General features: G+C 37.5%; 1 protein-coding gene across 1 annotated transcript in view; it reads left to right on the forward strand.

The window, feature by feature from the left end:
* The window catches only part of WDR17 (WD repeat domain 17), a 1,021,977-nt gene that overhangs the window by 843,362 nt on the left and 163,549 nt on the right, over nucleotides 1–15,066 (forward strand). The window contains exon 22 of the mRNA XM_044062517.1: nucleotides 11,294–11,433. Coding sequence (XP_043918452.1) covers nucleotides 11,294–11,433 — 140 coding nt within the window. The remainder of the gene's footprint in view (nucleotides 1–11,293; nucleotides 11,434–15,066) is intronic.

Below are 15,066 nucleotides of genomic sequence, written 5' to 3' on the forward strand. Positions count from 1 at the left end.
CTGGATAAAATTGTAAATATACCCACTAGAAGCATTTATATCATTGAGCTGGTCCTTGCCAATCTAGTTCCTGCCAGAACCCTATCGCTCATCTACTCATCGCTGATTAAACCTGACCACAATCATCTGTCTTCTTTTTTAGGCCTAGTGATACCACCCTATCACCAAATGAAACTGTCTTTAAGGACTTCTCTGTAGCAAACCCACTTCATGTCATAGATGACGTGAGAAAAATTACACACAATGCATTTTAAATAGACCCGAAAGAGAGTGCTGTTTACGTCTTACTTTTTCCAACTCCTAAACAGCTGCATAGAAATGTCAGTACCTTTCTGTTTTAAATATAGTGGTAAATTTGGGAATTTTTTTTTTCTGATTGAAATTCTCTATTAATAAATGTTTAACAAAATAAGTAAAAAAATGAAAAATTATAAGAAATTCCCACCTCCATCCCCCTACCACAAAAGTGCAGTGAAACATGCCAGCAAGGAATTTAAGAGCTCTATTAAAAATATAAAGCTGAGCTGAGCTTAAAGTCACTACACACACCAAAGTGAACTACAAATCTTTCTTTAGTTTTAACAGGAAACCAAGGAATAATGTCTAACAATGCACTGATGTAATCCAGAATCATATCACTCATTCTGCTGTCAAGGGAGTACCAATATATTAACAGACAAATTTAATGATAATTTACCTCACCTACACACACTGTTGCCCGCATCATGCCTGAAAATGTTGTTTTCTTGAAATCTCTTTGGAACAAGTCTTTACTCCATATCAAAGGCTAAAACTAATATTTTCAGGGGACCAGGTAACACATTACGTTGCATTCTTATAATTGCTAAGTGTGCATTATCCATGCCTCTACTTAAACTGTTCAGTCTCAACTTATACAGAGAACTTGTGTCTGACTGGAGAACATTCACTGTGACTCTCATAAACAACGGTGGTCCCACGAGGAACTTAGGTAATTATGCATCTATTAACCTCCCCAGCCATAAATGCAAAGCCATTGTGCATATAGTAACAGAGCTCATTTATACAGACATAGGAAATTTGACTATCTAGATGAGTCATAAAACTTCCACTGCTACCATGGTTATCACTTATTCTTTTTGACTGATGTATTCTCTCACGGCTTAGAGAAAACATTATTCTTGAGGGATCTAAAACTACTCGTGTATATTACACAGTCTAAAACTGCAGGTGAAATAGAGTTTGAAATTAAAAAATAATATAATGGTTGTGTTGACTGTATAATCCTCAACAGGTGGGATTTTTTCCCTGTAAAAGTTGAAATGAAAAAGTCCTATGTGGTCATTGATTCTAGGAGACTTGGTAAAATGTTATGATATAGGAAATGAAATGGTACCTGTTTAAGAAAAGCAAAGTCAGGAATACTCTTCCAGTTACCAGCAACATTAAAAAAGTGATGAGTTAATATGGCTTATTAAATCATTTTGTTTTATCATTATAGTGGACAAAGATATTAGATTGTCAGTAGTATAACCGGTAGCACAATTGCCTTTGGTGTAGAAGGCTGTGGAGACTATTCCCACACCAAGTAGATGGATTGTTGTTTAAATATCACTTTGGGCTTTCCCCTGGAAAGAGGCCACAAGTCTATTGGTACTAAACTGGATAACAAAGGATAAAAAAATGAAATATAACTAGTGACTTTGAGAATTCTGCACATTGACATTCAACCAAAACATCTGTCTTAGGAATTGTGTACAGTTTAATTATTTAGACCTACCAAGCCTTAATTATGATGTTAGCTCTATAGCTATTTATGTTGGATGCAGATGCAAAAATATATATGAGTCAGAGTTATGCCAAAGATGACAGAATATTTTAATTTTTGAAATGCTTTACATATTTATGTTTCAAGAGGAAATGTGCAAACTACCCTTTAGAGTTTATGTTTATTATAACTAGTGAGAAATTGCAGCCCACTTAGCAAAAAGCTGTATAATCAGACAATACCTAAACACAAGAAAGCCTTATATTTTAAATCCAGTTGATATTTGCAGGCCTAAATCGGCTTCCAGATGCAATTCATAAACATGGGATTTTAAATCCAGTTATCACTTATAAGCCTTGCTTTCAAATTAATGACTGGACAATTTTTATTAACACCATGAAACAATGGATAATTAATGGGATAATATGCTGTGATTGTTGAATTCCCCAAAGTGCTATTAGCTGTGTCTCATTGACTAGTAGTGTCGACACAGAAAGAAGTATAGTCAGGAATATACAGAGTAACATGAAGGTTATGAAGAAAGGTACATGTAGTAACAATAAGTAAACAGAGGTTGCATTCTTATATGTAGTGTTTCTGTATTTACAGACTAACAAATGCACTGTGATTTTGGTATATGCTTAATAGCAGATGATTTAAGCATCAGCGTAGTTCGCACATTCAGAGGTGTGGGGAAAGTATCCATTAGGAACAGTTTGAATTGAAAAATTTTAGTTAACATTATTAAAGAAATTGCTACTTTGCTAAAAATTTGATGTATTGTTTGCTTTCGGTCAGGAATTTGAAAATACTTTTCCGATTAATATATTGGTTTACAAAGGTTAGCATATCATACTGTTATATTCTGACTTTGTAAGACAACATCAAAACTAGGTGAAATGTCAGCCGAGTTCAGTCATTGAACACAAGACACTTTTTCACTTTCTGCAGTCAGATATACTATATAATTTCATGAATGGTAACAACACCAGGTTTCTTTTCAAATATTTTCTGCCACAAAATTTGAAATTTTACAATGTTAACAAAATTTCATTAGCAAACTCAAATTGTAGATCTCTAATTTCTTATGGTAGTTGAATACTGATAGTCATTTTCCTGGTGACATATAAAACCACTGACAGTATCCGAGTAATGGAGTTTGCTGTCTGGATTTCATTAGCACAAAAGGAATTGAGTGCGTATGATGTTAGAGTCATACTATCTAGATGGCCTGATACTGCAGCATTGAAAATCGTGCAGTCTCAGGTAAGTTTGTCATTCCTGTGGCACCGAAAAGGAAAAACTTTAAAGGCAACTGAACAAAACCAGTTTTGGCAAAAGCAGGAATGTTTTTGTTAAAACACACTGAGCATTTATTTGAAATTAATTTTGACTTGACAAATTGGAAACTAGGAATGAAAATGTCATGTTCAGATTTAGTGCATTTAAACAGTACTGTTTTATTTACGAACGTCCACATATTATACTGGTGAGTACCCTAAAGCTATTGTTGTATAGTTAATTTTTTTTGTTTATTATTTGTTCGCCAGGTTAATCTAACTAGGCTAGTGGCCTCTTTTCAGGAGAGACCTGAGTTAGTATTTATAGTATGGAGGAAATTCATCCAGCGCATTAGGTAACTTCCATGACTCACTACAGTAATCAGTACGAGTGCTGTCAGCAATTGCAAGTGCTTGTCTCGATCCTATCACAATGGTGGTTGGAAAGATGGTGAGCAACATGGAAACAGGACGTGAAGGAAAAGAGGCAAACACCAACTCAAGAGATGTTGTGTCTGTAGTAGAGATGGATTGCAGATTGTTTCCTAGCAAAGCATGCTGGGGAACCAAAAGGTGGCAGAGAGGAGTATGTCATTACATCCCTTCAGTTGGGAGGGTTGCAGGATGATATATTGAATGAAATGATAAACCAGAGTGAGTCAAGAATGGTAATGAAATATCATGGGGAGATATAATAGAGAAAATAAGAGAGGCAGAGACAGCAGAAACTGCGGAGCAGAACAAAGAATAAAAAAGAAGGCATATGCAGAGACAGTGTCTAGTACACTAAAAGAGAAGAAGGATAAACCAGAGAACCTAAACAACAAGAAAGCAGTGGTGTGATTGCAAAATAAATGCTAAGTGGTATCGAACAGACATGAGGTCTGGGACAATGTTATTTTACCTTTCAGCATTAAAATACAAGAAATAAGAGCATTTAGACTTATAATTAAAAAAACATTTTGTGACTTTATTTTTGAGACTGTTCTAAGCATGTAAAACTTTTATCAGTGAGTTTAAGAAAAAGAAAAATGAAAATCCATGGAATGAATATGTGATAAAGACTCCTTTTAGAGAAGTGAAGAAAAAATCACATATACAATTCCATACTGAGACAGAAAGAGAGACTTTAAAATGACATTTGAAGGACATTTGTAAAGAACTATTGGATGTTTATGAACTGGGAGATGGGACAGCAATGTTATTTTGAAAATGGCAAATGATAAGATTATACATATACTAGGTATGCAAACTTTCAGTTAATCTGCACCCATGGGGATTGGTAGATGCCAGATAAGTGTAGTTTCTGGTTGCTTGAGAGATACTATTAAAATAGGCCTGACTAGTACTGTACCCTATACTGTTTGTTTGGTTAGACTTGTTCTCAGGTTCGGGAGAGAGGGAATTTATGCCTATCTTCATTTTCACAACTGTAAAACTCTAAAAACGTAAGGTATGCTTCTGTAGGGGGAAAACAGAATGTGCAATACATGAAAATTGTATTGAATTTCTTTGATTTTTTTGTTTTTTGCTGGTTGCTGGAAAGTGCCGGTTGCTTGAGTTCCGGTTAACTGTTTACTGTATTATAAATGTTGAAGGGAATCGAGGTTTCGTAAAGTACTGGGATCAAATAAGAACATGATATTTTTGTGGAAAAGTGGGACACATTTTGAATAATTCTGAAAAAGAATGCTACATTTGTGGAAAAATGAGGCATGGGGCAAAACATTGTGAGTGGGGTGTTCTAAATGTAAATAAAAAGGATGTCTAGCAACGGATTGCAAAGAAATAGAAACAGAACGTGAAAAGAAAATTAAAGAAAGTAAAGAAAGAGAAAAAGAAAAAATAAGTGCAACTAACTCTGGGCAAGACTGCAATCCAAATTGTAGCTTGTTACAGATCCCCACCATGCCCCAGGATTCCCACTCCTCATTTCTTGATACACTGGAAAATATTAGGGTACAACCTAACACCCTAATAGTGGGCGATTTCAACTACCCCACCATTAACTGGGAAAACTACTCATGTACCAACACTTTTGCTCAATGTTTTCTGGAATTCATAAATTCTAATGCCTTGGATCAGCTTATCCACACCACCACCAGGGGCAGCAATATCCTAGACCTGGTCATTACCAACCTGGGTAACCAGTGTTCTACACCAGAGGTCAGTTCCTTGTTGGTCAGATCTGACCACAAGGTAATCACCCTAGACATCCACATCCCGCCCCCACACCTCATTAGGGAAACCACCGTAAAAAATTTCTCCAAAGCCAACTTCACACTTCTTAAGACAGAAGTGGTAAACTTCTCGACACTCATGCAGATGGACAACAGAGGTACGACTGCTGAATCCTACACAAATGCACTTTATAAGCACTTAAACGAGTGCATGAATCGTGCAATCCCTAACAGAACCAAGATGCTATCCTCCAAAAAAGGAAGACAATCTGGTGGTTCCCTCCCATAAACAAACTCTACAACAGAAGAAAGAAACTGCTGCAAAAAAGAGTAAAATCCCATGATTGGAGGAATTCCCTGGTCAACATCAGTAAGAAGCTGACATCCCTCATAAAATCCTCCAAAGCTAGTTATGAAAACAAAATCGCCACTGGTTCTAAAGACAACCACAAAGCATTCTATAGCTATGTCAAGAATATCAATGGCAACACTCAGATCAGCTCTAAGTTACAGCACAATGGCACCAAATATACAGAACCAACTGATATTGCCAACATCCTGGCAGAAAGGTTCAGTGTTAACTTTACCCTCCTCTGACCCCCTAAAGGGCCCATCTCTTTACTGGAAGTATGCAAAGTTCCTGTAATCATGGATGCACAGGTAAAAAACACACTCTCCAAAGCCAAGAACACAGCATCCGTGGGACCTGACAACATCCCAGCCTGCGTTCTACACGAACTATAGAACGAACTGGCACCCAACCTAAGTGCCATGTTCAATCTTAGCCTCACCTCAGGCTTTGTGCCCAGTGAATGGTGCACAGCTACGGTTATCCCACTCCACAAAGGGGGATCCACCACGGACCCCGGAAACTACCACCCCATTAGCCTGACGAGCCTTGTCTACCAGACCATGGAACTTATAAACAAAGACATTGGTAATCTCCAAACTCTGGGCCCCACCTAGTTCGGGTTTGTAAAAAGCAGATCATGTCTCCTAAACCTGATAGACTTCTTTGAGGCAGTCACCAAAGCCATAGATGAGATTAAGGTGTTTCACACTGCCTGTCTAGATCTTGCCAAGGCTTTCAACACCATCCCACATGCTGGAATTATAGATAAAATAACTAAACTAGGTATAAATCCCTGTCACAAGATGTGTTGCCAACTGGCTCACCCACACTGTGAAAGTAGCAGACTCCAAATCTGACTTCAGACCAGTGACAAGTGGAGTACCACAGGATTCAGTCCTGGTTGATCTCCTGTTTGGTATCTACTTCTCTGAAGTACAGGCTAACACAGAAGGTCTTTGGCTAATGAAGTTCGCAGATGACTGAAAACTAGGAGCCATAATCGAAACTCCTAACAATGTGGACATCCTACAAAAGGGCCTCACTGAGACAGATGCCTGGTGTCAAAGCCATGTCCTCAAGCTCAATGCCAAAAAGTGCATTGTCATCCATTTTGATAAAAACTCTGTACCCATGAACTACCACATAGGCGGTAGTCTACTTAACACCGAAAGTGTGATAAGAGACCTTGGGACACAGGTGGACAGTAGTCTCTCCTTTGATAATCACATCTCCACAGTAGTCAGGAAATCCTTCTACGTGAAACACCTCACCACAAAAGGTTTCTCATCCAGGAAAAAAGAGGTAATTGTTCCCCTCTACTCATCACTCATTAGACCCATTATAGAGTACAAAGCCCCTTTTGGTATGTACCTCACAAGACATCTACAACAACTGGAAAGGCCACAGAAATACCTCACAAAGAGGATTCCAGGCCTCAAACAGATGCCCTACACAGACCGTCTCAAAAAAATCCACTCTGTTGCATATCGCCTTCTCAGAGGCAATCTCTGCCTAACATACAAAGCTATGTCAAACCCAGAGCTGTTGGACATGCTCCACTTAATGAAATCCCAATCCCTCTGAGCTACATGCTCTAGGGACCTAAACCTTGTCACTACAATAAACAGAACATGCTGGAGGGATAGATTCCTGTCCCAGAGACTTCCCATACTCTGGAACAAACTACTTATCTATATCAAACAAAGCTCCTCATTAGTACTCTTCAATAAAAGTCTTGTGATTGGATGGGAAATAGGAAATTCACCCCGGGATCAGTTCTGTGGCTCTGCTCAACAGGGGCACAGGAGAATAATTTTCTTGGGTGGCGAAAGCCAGGATACCTTTTTGGCTAGGCTTATACAGGCCCTAGGGCCAATAGCCTAGTACCTACCTATGAACCTATGAAGATAAAACAAAAATAAGAAATAAATGCAACAAAAGAGAAGGAAGTCAGTGAAAAAGCCCTATTCCTGTATTCTGTCTCCTACAAGCTTTGGAGGGGAGATCTATGCCTAGCATACAGGGCATTGCCTGACCCTACTCTGCTGGACCTCCTTAATATCCACAAAACAAACCACACCAGTATTACCATTCTAAAGACTTAAACCTTGCCTGTGATATAAATAGGACATGCTGGAGAAATAGGTATGTATCCCACAGACTACCCCATCTATGGAACAGGCTCCCCATCCATATGAAGCAGAGGTTCCTCCCTAACCCAGTTGAAGTGCAGCTTGGACAATTGGATGGGAAACTGGAAATTCTTCCTTGGTCTGGTACATATGTCTCTAATGAACACAGGTAGCCTGGAAATGGTTCATCTTCCAAGAACATGCTTACATTTATCAAGGGTATCACAACTTGTCAGAGATTTGGGATGCATGGCTAAGCTTTAAAAGGCCCTTGTGGTTGTTAGCCTAATAAACACATATGAACCTAGGAAGCTATGAACCTATATGGGAACTCACTGGCCTATAACTCCACAGCACAGACTGCATCAGTGTTGCCACAGTTTCCTCTTCCTTCCCTTGTTGTGCAACTCCAGCTGAACTTTTTATTGGTTTCTTATGAAAGACTCCAAAGTATCTTCATATGGCAAATAATCTGAAGTTTCCTGCTCCATTTTTTCTTCTTAATTTGGGAATCCATTGCTCTATCCTGCTGTGATGTTATTAGAGTTAGATTTTGTACACTAAATCATTCACTTTGTAGGTAATCCATAACCTTAATTATTTCTATTTCTTTACCTTCTCCACTACTAATCCTCTTTTCTATCTTTGCTCTTTGTTTCCTTATTTTTTGTATTATAGGATTTTCTATATCTGGATGCCTTTGCCTGTATTTATCTTCAAATATCTTTGGTGCTGCTCTTTTTGTATTGATTAGCTTTGCATAAATATTGCACTATATTAAATCTCTTTTTCTCTCCCATGTCAATATTTCTACTTCAGATGTCTCCAGCTCCTCCTGTTTCTCCTTACTTGGGGGACTCATTGTTCCACTGAGGTGTGATATAACCTGTGTTAGACTTTCTACACTAAATCATTTACTTTGGAGGTATTCCATAAATTTGACTTTTATTTTTTAACTTATACTAGTCTTCTGTTCTACCTTCCCTTTTTGTGATCTTATTTTTTGTATTGTAAAATTTTCCATATCTGGATGCCTTTGTCTGCATTTCCCTTTGAATATCTTTGGGGCTGTTTTTTTTTTTTTTTTTTTGTATTGATTAATCTGGCTTTCTTCTCTGTATAAATAGTGTACCATAATAGATCTCTCTTTCTTTCTTTTGTCCATATTTTTTTAATACCTTTCAAAAATCTCTAGATTTTGTTCTTTATATTTTCACACTTGTTCAGTCACTTCTGTTTCCAAATGGCCCAAGATTTCCTGGTCTATATAATGTTTTTCATAAATCTGTTGTATTAATAAACACACAGTCTTATTTGAAGCCTTGGAAAGGTATCACCACCAAATCAGTTGTGATTATTTCTATGGTGAATATCAAGTCTTATGCATGGCCAAGATAATGGGCACCAAAATTAACAGGCTGAGCACACCTGAGTCAGAAACTTAATACAGAGGAGTTCTTTAAAGAAACAACTTTCCATCAGCCCTACTGTTTTTATTGCCCAGAACTGATCACCTTGGAGATGTCAAGAAGGGCACAAGGAAGTCAATCTTTATGTATATATTTTTGTAAAAACACGAAACAAACTTCAGGAACCACACAAAGGAAACCAACGGCCTGTAAACTCCCAAAGGAAATCCAACAGCAAACTCAGCTGGAGTACACCCAAAGTAAGCAGCTATACAAGTAGATAAATCCAATAAGCGAAAACTGAAAGCTGAAAACTGGAAAACTGGAAAAACTCTGGCAAACTGCTTTATTTAAGCCTTAAAAATATAGCTTTTCGTCAGTCCACAGACTAACTTCTTCAGAAACAATGTATCCAAAACAAGTTTCAACAGTACTCTTGGCTTTAAAAACTCTGAGTAATGACATCACTTCCTCAAATTGACTTAAAGGGATAGCACACCCTTTAATGCCATAGCTTGTGACAGTAATTAGAGTGACTATTCCTTTATTCCATCTGCAAAATATGATCATCACACTCAAGTATTCATACAATAATATAAAATAATGCCTTCATTTTGGTTTGTGTACAAAATGGGCTTGTCTTCTTCCAAGCTAATGTTTCCTGTCTGAATATTTAATTTAACTGATAAACACATAACTTTTTGTATATATTATTCACCTTCCTGTATTTTATAAGCAGAATTCCATGTTTTCTGAGTTGATAACTATTATTTCACTTTCCTTTTTGCAGCACACTTTTAGAATGCACAAAGGTGGTATAATAAAAACTTAACTTACAGTTTCTTTATTTTTAAACTTAATGCTAACATGGACAGTGTCCACTAGGCCACCAGTGGCACAGCTGGTGGTCTGTTTTGAAAGATAAACAATTCTACTTGTTATATGGAAGATTATTATTTTTGGCAATTTTCCAAAACAAATGCACTAAACAAATAAGAAGAAGGGTTTACAGAAACGAAAAGAAAAACAGATCATTGCACATTATTTTTTTTTCTAATTTACAAGTCATATAGTATGCAGAGTGTTGCAATCAGAGGAGCATAAACTTCAAAATATCGGCTGTCAAGAAACTTTAAAAACAAATATCTGACTGGGTTTGCCTGTTCATTCCAAAGTGAAAAAGAAATTGGTATTTCTGTCTAAACAGATATCTGTTTTTGGTTGTTTTTGAAACCTGCTTGTTAGTTTCACCTTATTTAATTAATTTATTTATTTTCTTATGTTTAGCAACCAAGGAAAGCTTTTGGGAATTACATTGCCCAATCTTAGGTGTGGTCTGGGAATGTCCATTGATTAAGTAGTTTGCAGTCGTAGTATGGAAAGAAAAGCTGGAGGTATCAAATCCAGATCCAACAGAATGATTTGCAAGAAATATTATTAGCTTAGCAAATTTACTGCGTACCTAGTCCAGCTGGAAGTATTTGCATCCTGTGAGTTTGGTGGCTTTGTCCATTTAGCAAGCCATTGTTGACCCATTTACCAGGAACTCTAAACACTAAATGTACTGTGTTGAACAGTTCTGCTAACTACAAAGAATATTTACTACACAGTAAGTAATATAAACAGGGCAGCCACAGTGGTGCACTGGTTAGCATTGCCGCCTCACAGCAAGAGGTTCTCTGGTTCAATCTTCGGCTGGGGTGCCTTCTGTGTGGAGTCTGCATGTCCTCCCTGTGGTCACGTGGGTTTCCTCCGGGTGCTCTGGTTTCCTCCCACACCCCAAAGACATACTGTAGGTGGATTGGACACTCTAAATTGGCCCTAGGTGTGAGTGTGTGCATGTGTGTGTCTTCTGTGGAAGTTTGGGTGCTGGGCTGGCAACTCGACACTGTAAAACTCCACTGCCAATCATGAGCGGACAGGTGATCCGCTGTGGCAACCCCTGACCGGGAAAAAGCCGAAAGAAGAAGAAGAAGAAAGAAGTAGGTAATATAAACAGTTAAATACACTGTGTTATAGACACACCAAAGGGACATCATGGCTAGTGTTTTATTGTAGTATTTTAAACTAGAAAAAAATGCAGTAATAAGTTCAAAGTCTGACTTCATATTGTAGAAATACAATATGACTATAGCTTTGTTAGTTTGTTTCTTGTTTAAAATTACCTTCTTTTTCTTATTATTTTTGAGGAAGCTTGCCATGGCGAATCTTATCCGGGGAAATGAGTTGGAGCTGGCAGTCTGTGTGGGCACTGTTCTAGGAGAAAATGCAGAACAAGCAACTCATTATGCACTAGAACTATTGGCAAGAAAGTGCATGACGGTAACAACATGGTATTTATTTACTGATTTATTTATTCACTGAAAAGATGGAATTACCTGAAAGCTACAAAGTAGCAGTTGTTTGTAACTGTGCTCTAGAAATAAGATACAGATACAGAAAGGCACAAGTCTTCACTTATGTATATGACTTTTACACAATCGCATAAGAATACAGCTTCTGCATGGCTAAAATGCAATGGGTAAAACTTAACATCGCACTGAGTAGAATCATTTCATAAACATGAAACTATGTTCTACTTATAGTTTTGGATGGTACACCATCTAACAAGATGAACTATGAAACAAATATCAGTGCTGCTCATATCTCTTCTCCTGGTAAGTGTACTACTAGACTAAAAAGATTATTGGTAGGATATTTTTCACCAGCTGTTATAAAGAAGATGATATTGTCCACTCAATCTATTTCAGGTGTACATAGGAACATACCTGTAGATTAGTATGTGTATATACCTTTAAGAAGCTTTTCATGTGCTTGCACAAGTGTATAAATACTAAGCAAGTGTGAGCCTGACTGCCATTTTGTAGTAAGCTGTTGAGATGTAAGCATGAATGTCTGTGTAGTCTGTCAATCAGTTCATTTATATTGGGGACTGCTGCTATCCATCCTGATGTGTTTCTATGTAATAAAGCATATAAATGAACTATCCCTACCTGTTTGTCTTCAATTATAAACCAAGATGAGTGAAATGGTGTCAGAAGTGGGATCCAGAATCAAGACCAGGAGGCACTCAGTTAATATTGGAGGAATATAGAGGAATGGATCATCCCTGCTGAATACTAAACTTGTAAAACAGGTTAGAAATGAATTCTAAGGACTAAAACTTTCTTAAATGATTTCTTTCTCAAAAAATATAAAATGAAGCACTCAGAATGCTCAAAACAAATTTCCAGTTAAGCGAAATGCCTGAAGCTGTGACATATTAATACAAAATATTCAAAATAATTACAAATATGTTTGAATCAATGTCTGAATCACATAAAATGATAAATGAAATGACCACATTTTTTGCTATGTGCTACTTTTATGCATTAACTAAAGCTATTTGTGTTATTCAAAGTGTATGAAGTATTCACAAGTTTGTGCAGTATTACAGTACAGTTATTTCACAAAATACAGCCATTCAAAGCATATTTCACAAAGTACAGTATTTCAAAGAGTTTATTGTGCATTTGAATGTTATTACAAGTGCCTGCTGTGTGTGCATGTTTGTACATAATTACAAGAGCCATATTTACAGTGTGTTTGGTCATACTTTGCTGGCATGGCTGAAGGCTTTCGTAGACGAGCTCCACTTGTACTTGATAATAATATTGCTGAGAATTGGAGAATGTTTCAGCAAGAATACAATATATTCATACAAGCTACATTTTCTAACAAAGATGCATGTACAAAGGCATTCATTCTGCTTAATTAAGCTGGTTCTGTTGCCATAGAAAGAGACCATTCATTTGTGTAGGCACCTGCTGTGTTTACAGGGGAGTGGGAAAACCACCATATAGTGGTACCGGCTGAATCAAGGGAAGACCCCAAGTGCTTAAAATGTAAATTTAGAGAAATGTGTAACCCGCAAATGAATATTACAATGGATAGGCACTTACTTTACACAATAGATAAAAAGCCTGGGGATACTTTAGCAGCATATATAAATGACTTGCGAAACAAAGCTAAAATGTGCAGATCTGGTGATTTAAGGGATGAGTTGATAAAAGACAAACTTGTGTGTGGTATTAAAGATGATGCTGTGAGAAAGATTTTGCTTCATGACAGTGATTTAACTTTGAATAAGGCCATTGAGATTTGTCAGACATAGGAGCTTACAAATATGCTTTCAAATGAGAAATGCATGCTTCCAGTATATTCTAGTGTTAATGTTGATAGTATGCAGCATATGGTTAAAAGAAACAGGCCCAAGCACATGGCAGCTACTGTTGACCCTGCAACAGTCACTGGTAAACCCTTTAGCTTTCTAGCAAATCCCAGACCATGCACAGTCTCAGTGAAGCACAGGGTGAGTCAGCATTTTGGCCTTCTATGTCAAGGGACATTGAGAGAGTAGTTTCATCTTGCTCTGTATGTAATAGTACTAAGCCACATCAACAGAAAAAAACACTTCAGCTAAACCAAATTCCTGAACTACCTTGGTTGACAGTAGCCGCAGACATTTTCAAATGGAATGGTCAACATTATTTGGTGTTAGTAGACTCTTATTCAGATTGGTTTGAGATTGACCTACTTCCTAATCTAGCATCCAGTATTGTCATTACTAAGTTGAAGCATCATTTTGCAGTCCATGGTAGTCTATATAACATTATTTCTGACAATGGTACACAGTTTAGAAGCCAGCAGTTCAAGAGATTTGCTGAATGTGCAGTGGTGCAGCAGTAGTGTTGTTGCCTCACAGCAAGAGATTCTGGGTTTGATTTTTGTCCAAAAAACGTTCTGTGCTATAGCCAAAGTCTTACCAAACAAACAGATAAAGTCCAAAAAACAAGAATGTGTAAACACTGCAAAATGAGATTTCTTCCTTCTTTATTAAAACAGACAAATATTTCCAGAGATGAGCGCTTTTGGGTGATAACCCTTCATCAGACCCTGGAAATATTTGTCTGTTTTAATAAAGAAGGAAGAAATCTCAGCAGTGTCTTACCATTCTTGTTTTTAGGGTTTGATTTTTGGCTGGTGTGCCTTCTGTGTGGAGTCTGCATGTCCTCCCCATGTTCGTGTGGGTTTTCTCCAGGTACTCCAGTTTCCTCCCATGTCACAAAGACATGCATCAGGACCATTTCTTCCCAGGCCTGCATTGAAAATTGGCTTTGTTTCAAGTTGGACTTTCCCGGTAAACAAAAGTTAAATAAATACATAAATAAAAGAGTGGGACTTTATTCATGTTATGAGTAGCCCTAAGTACCTGCAGTTAAAGGGTTTGGCAGAACGTGCAGCTCAAAGTGCAAAACAATCGCCAGAGAAGTCGAAATGAGACAATAACGATGTTTTCCCGAATCTCAGAAATATTTCTTATGATAAACATCTTGATTCACCTGCACAAAGACTTCTGTGGAGACAAACCAGAACCACACTACTAGTCAGCAGTAATCTATTGCTTCCATGTGTTAAGAACAACAAATCTGTGAAAGGCTATCTGTTAAAGATGGGATTATCCCATTAGTTCTATTATGGCAAGTCCAGCAAACCTCACAATCCATTACGAGAAGGGGAGATAGTGAGGATGCAGATGTCCAAAGGTTTTGATCGGATTGGAGTCATGAAAAGCATTTGCCCAGAGCCGAGATCATACATTGTGGAGTCATAAGGAGTAGAACTTAGGTGGAATTGGAAACATGTAGTATCTATGTCTGAGCCTGTATTGCAGCATCCTGTCTGTGGAAAAGACTCTAGATCTCAGAGTGAGTCATCCAGTGTTCCATTTCCAGAGGACATTCAAGTAAATATCCCTGTTCCTGAGAAGAATCCCGAAACTCTTGAAACAGATTGTTCACCAATGACTGTCCATGTTGCTAAACCCAGTCCTAATTGCTATATTACTAGATCAGGTCGCATTTCCAGACCATGTTCTGGATACATGGCAACTTGGACATGAAAGTTATATTTATTTCTTAGTGTTT

The sequence above is a fragment of the Protopterus annectens genome, chromosome 2.part1 (genome assembly GCF_019279795.1).
Source record: "Protopterus annectens isolate FY-2018-M chromosome 2.part1, PAN1.0, whole genome shotgun sequence".
In the NCBI taxonomy this organism is placed as follows: Eukaryota; Metazoa; Chordata; order Ceratodontiformes; family Protopteridae; genus Protopterus; species Protopterus annectens.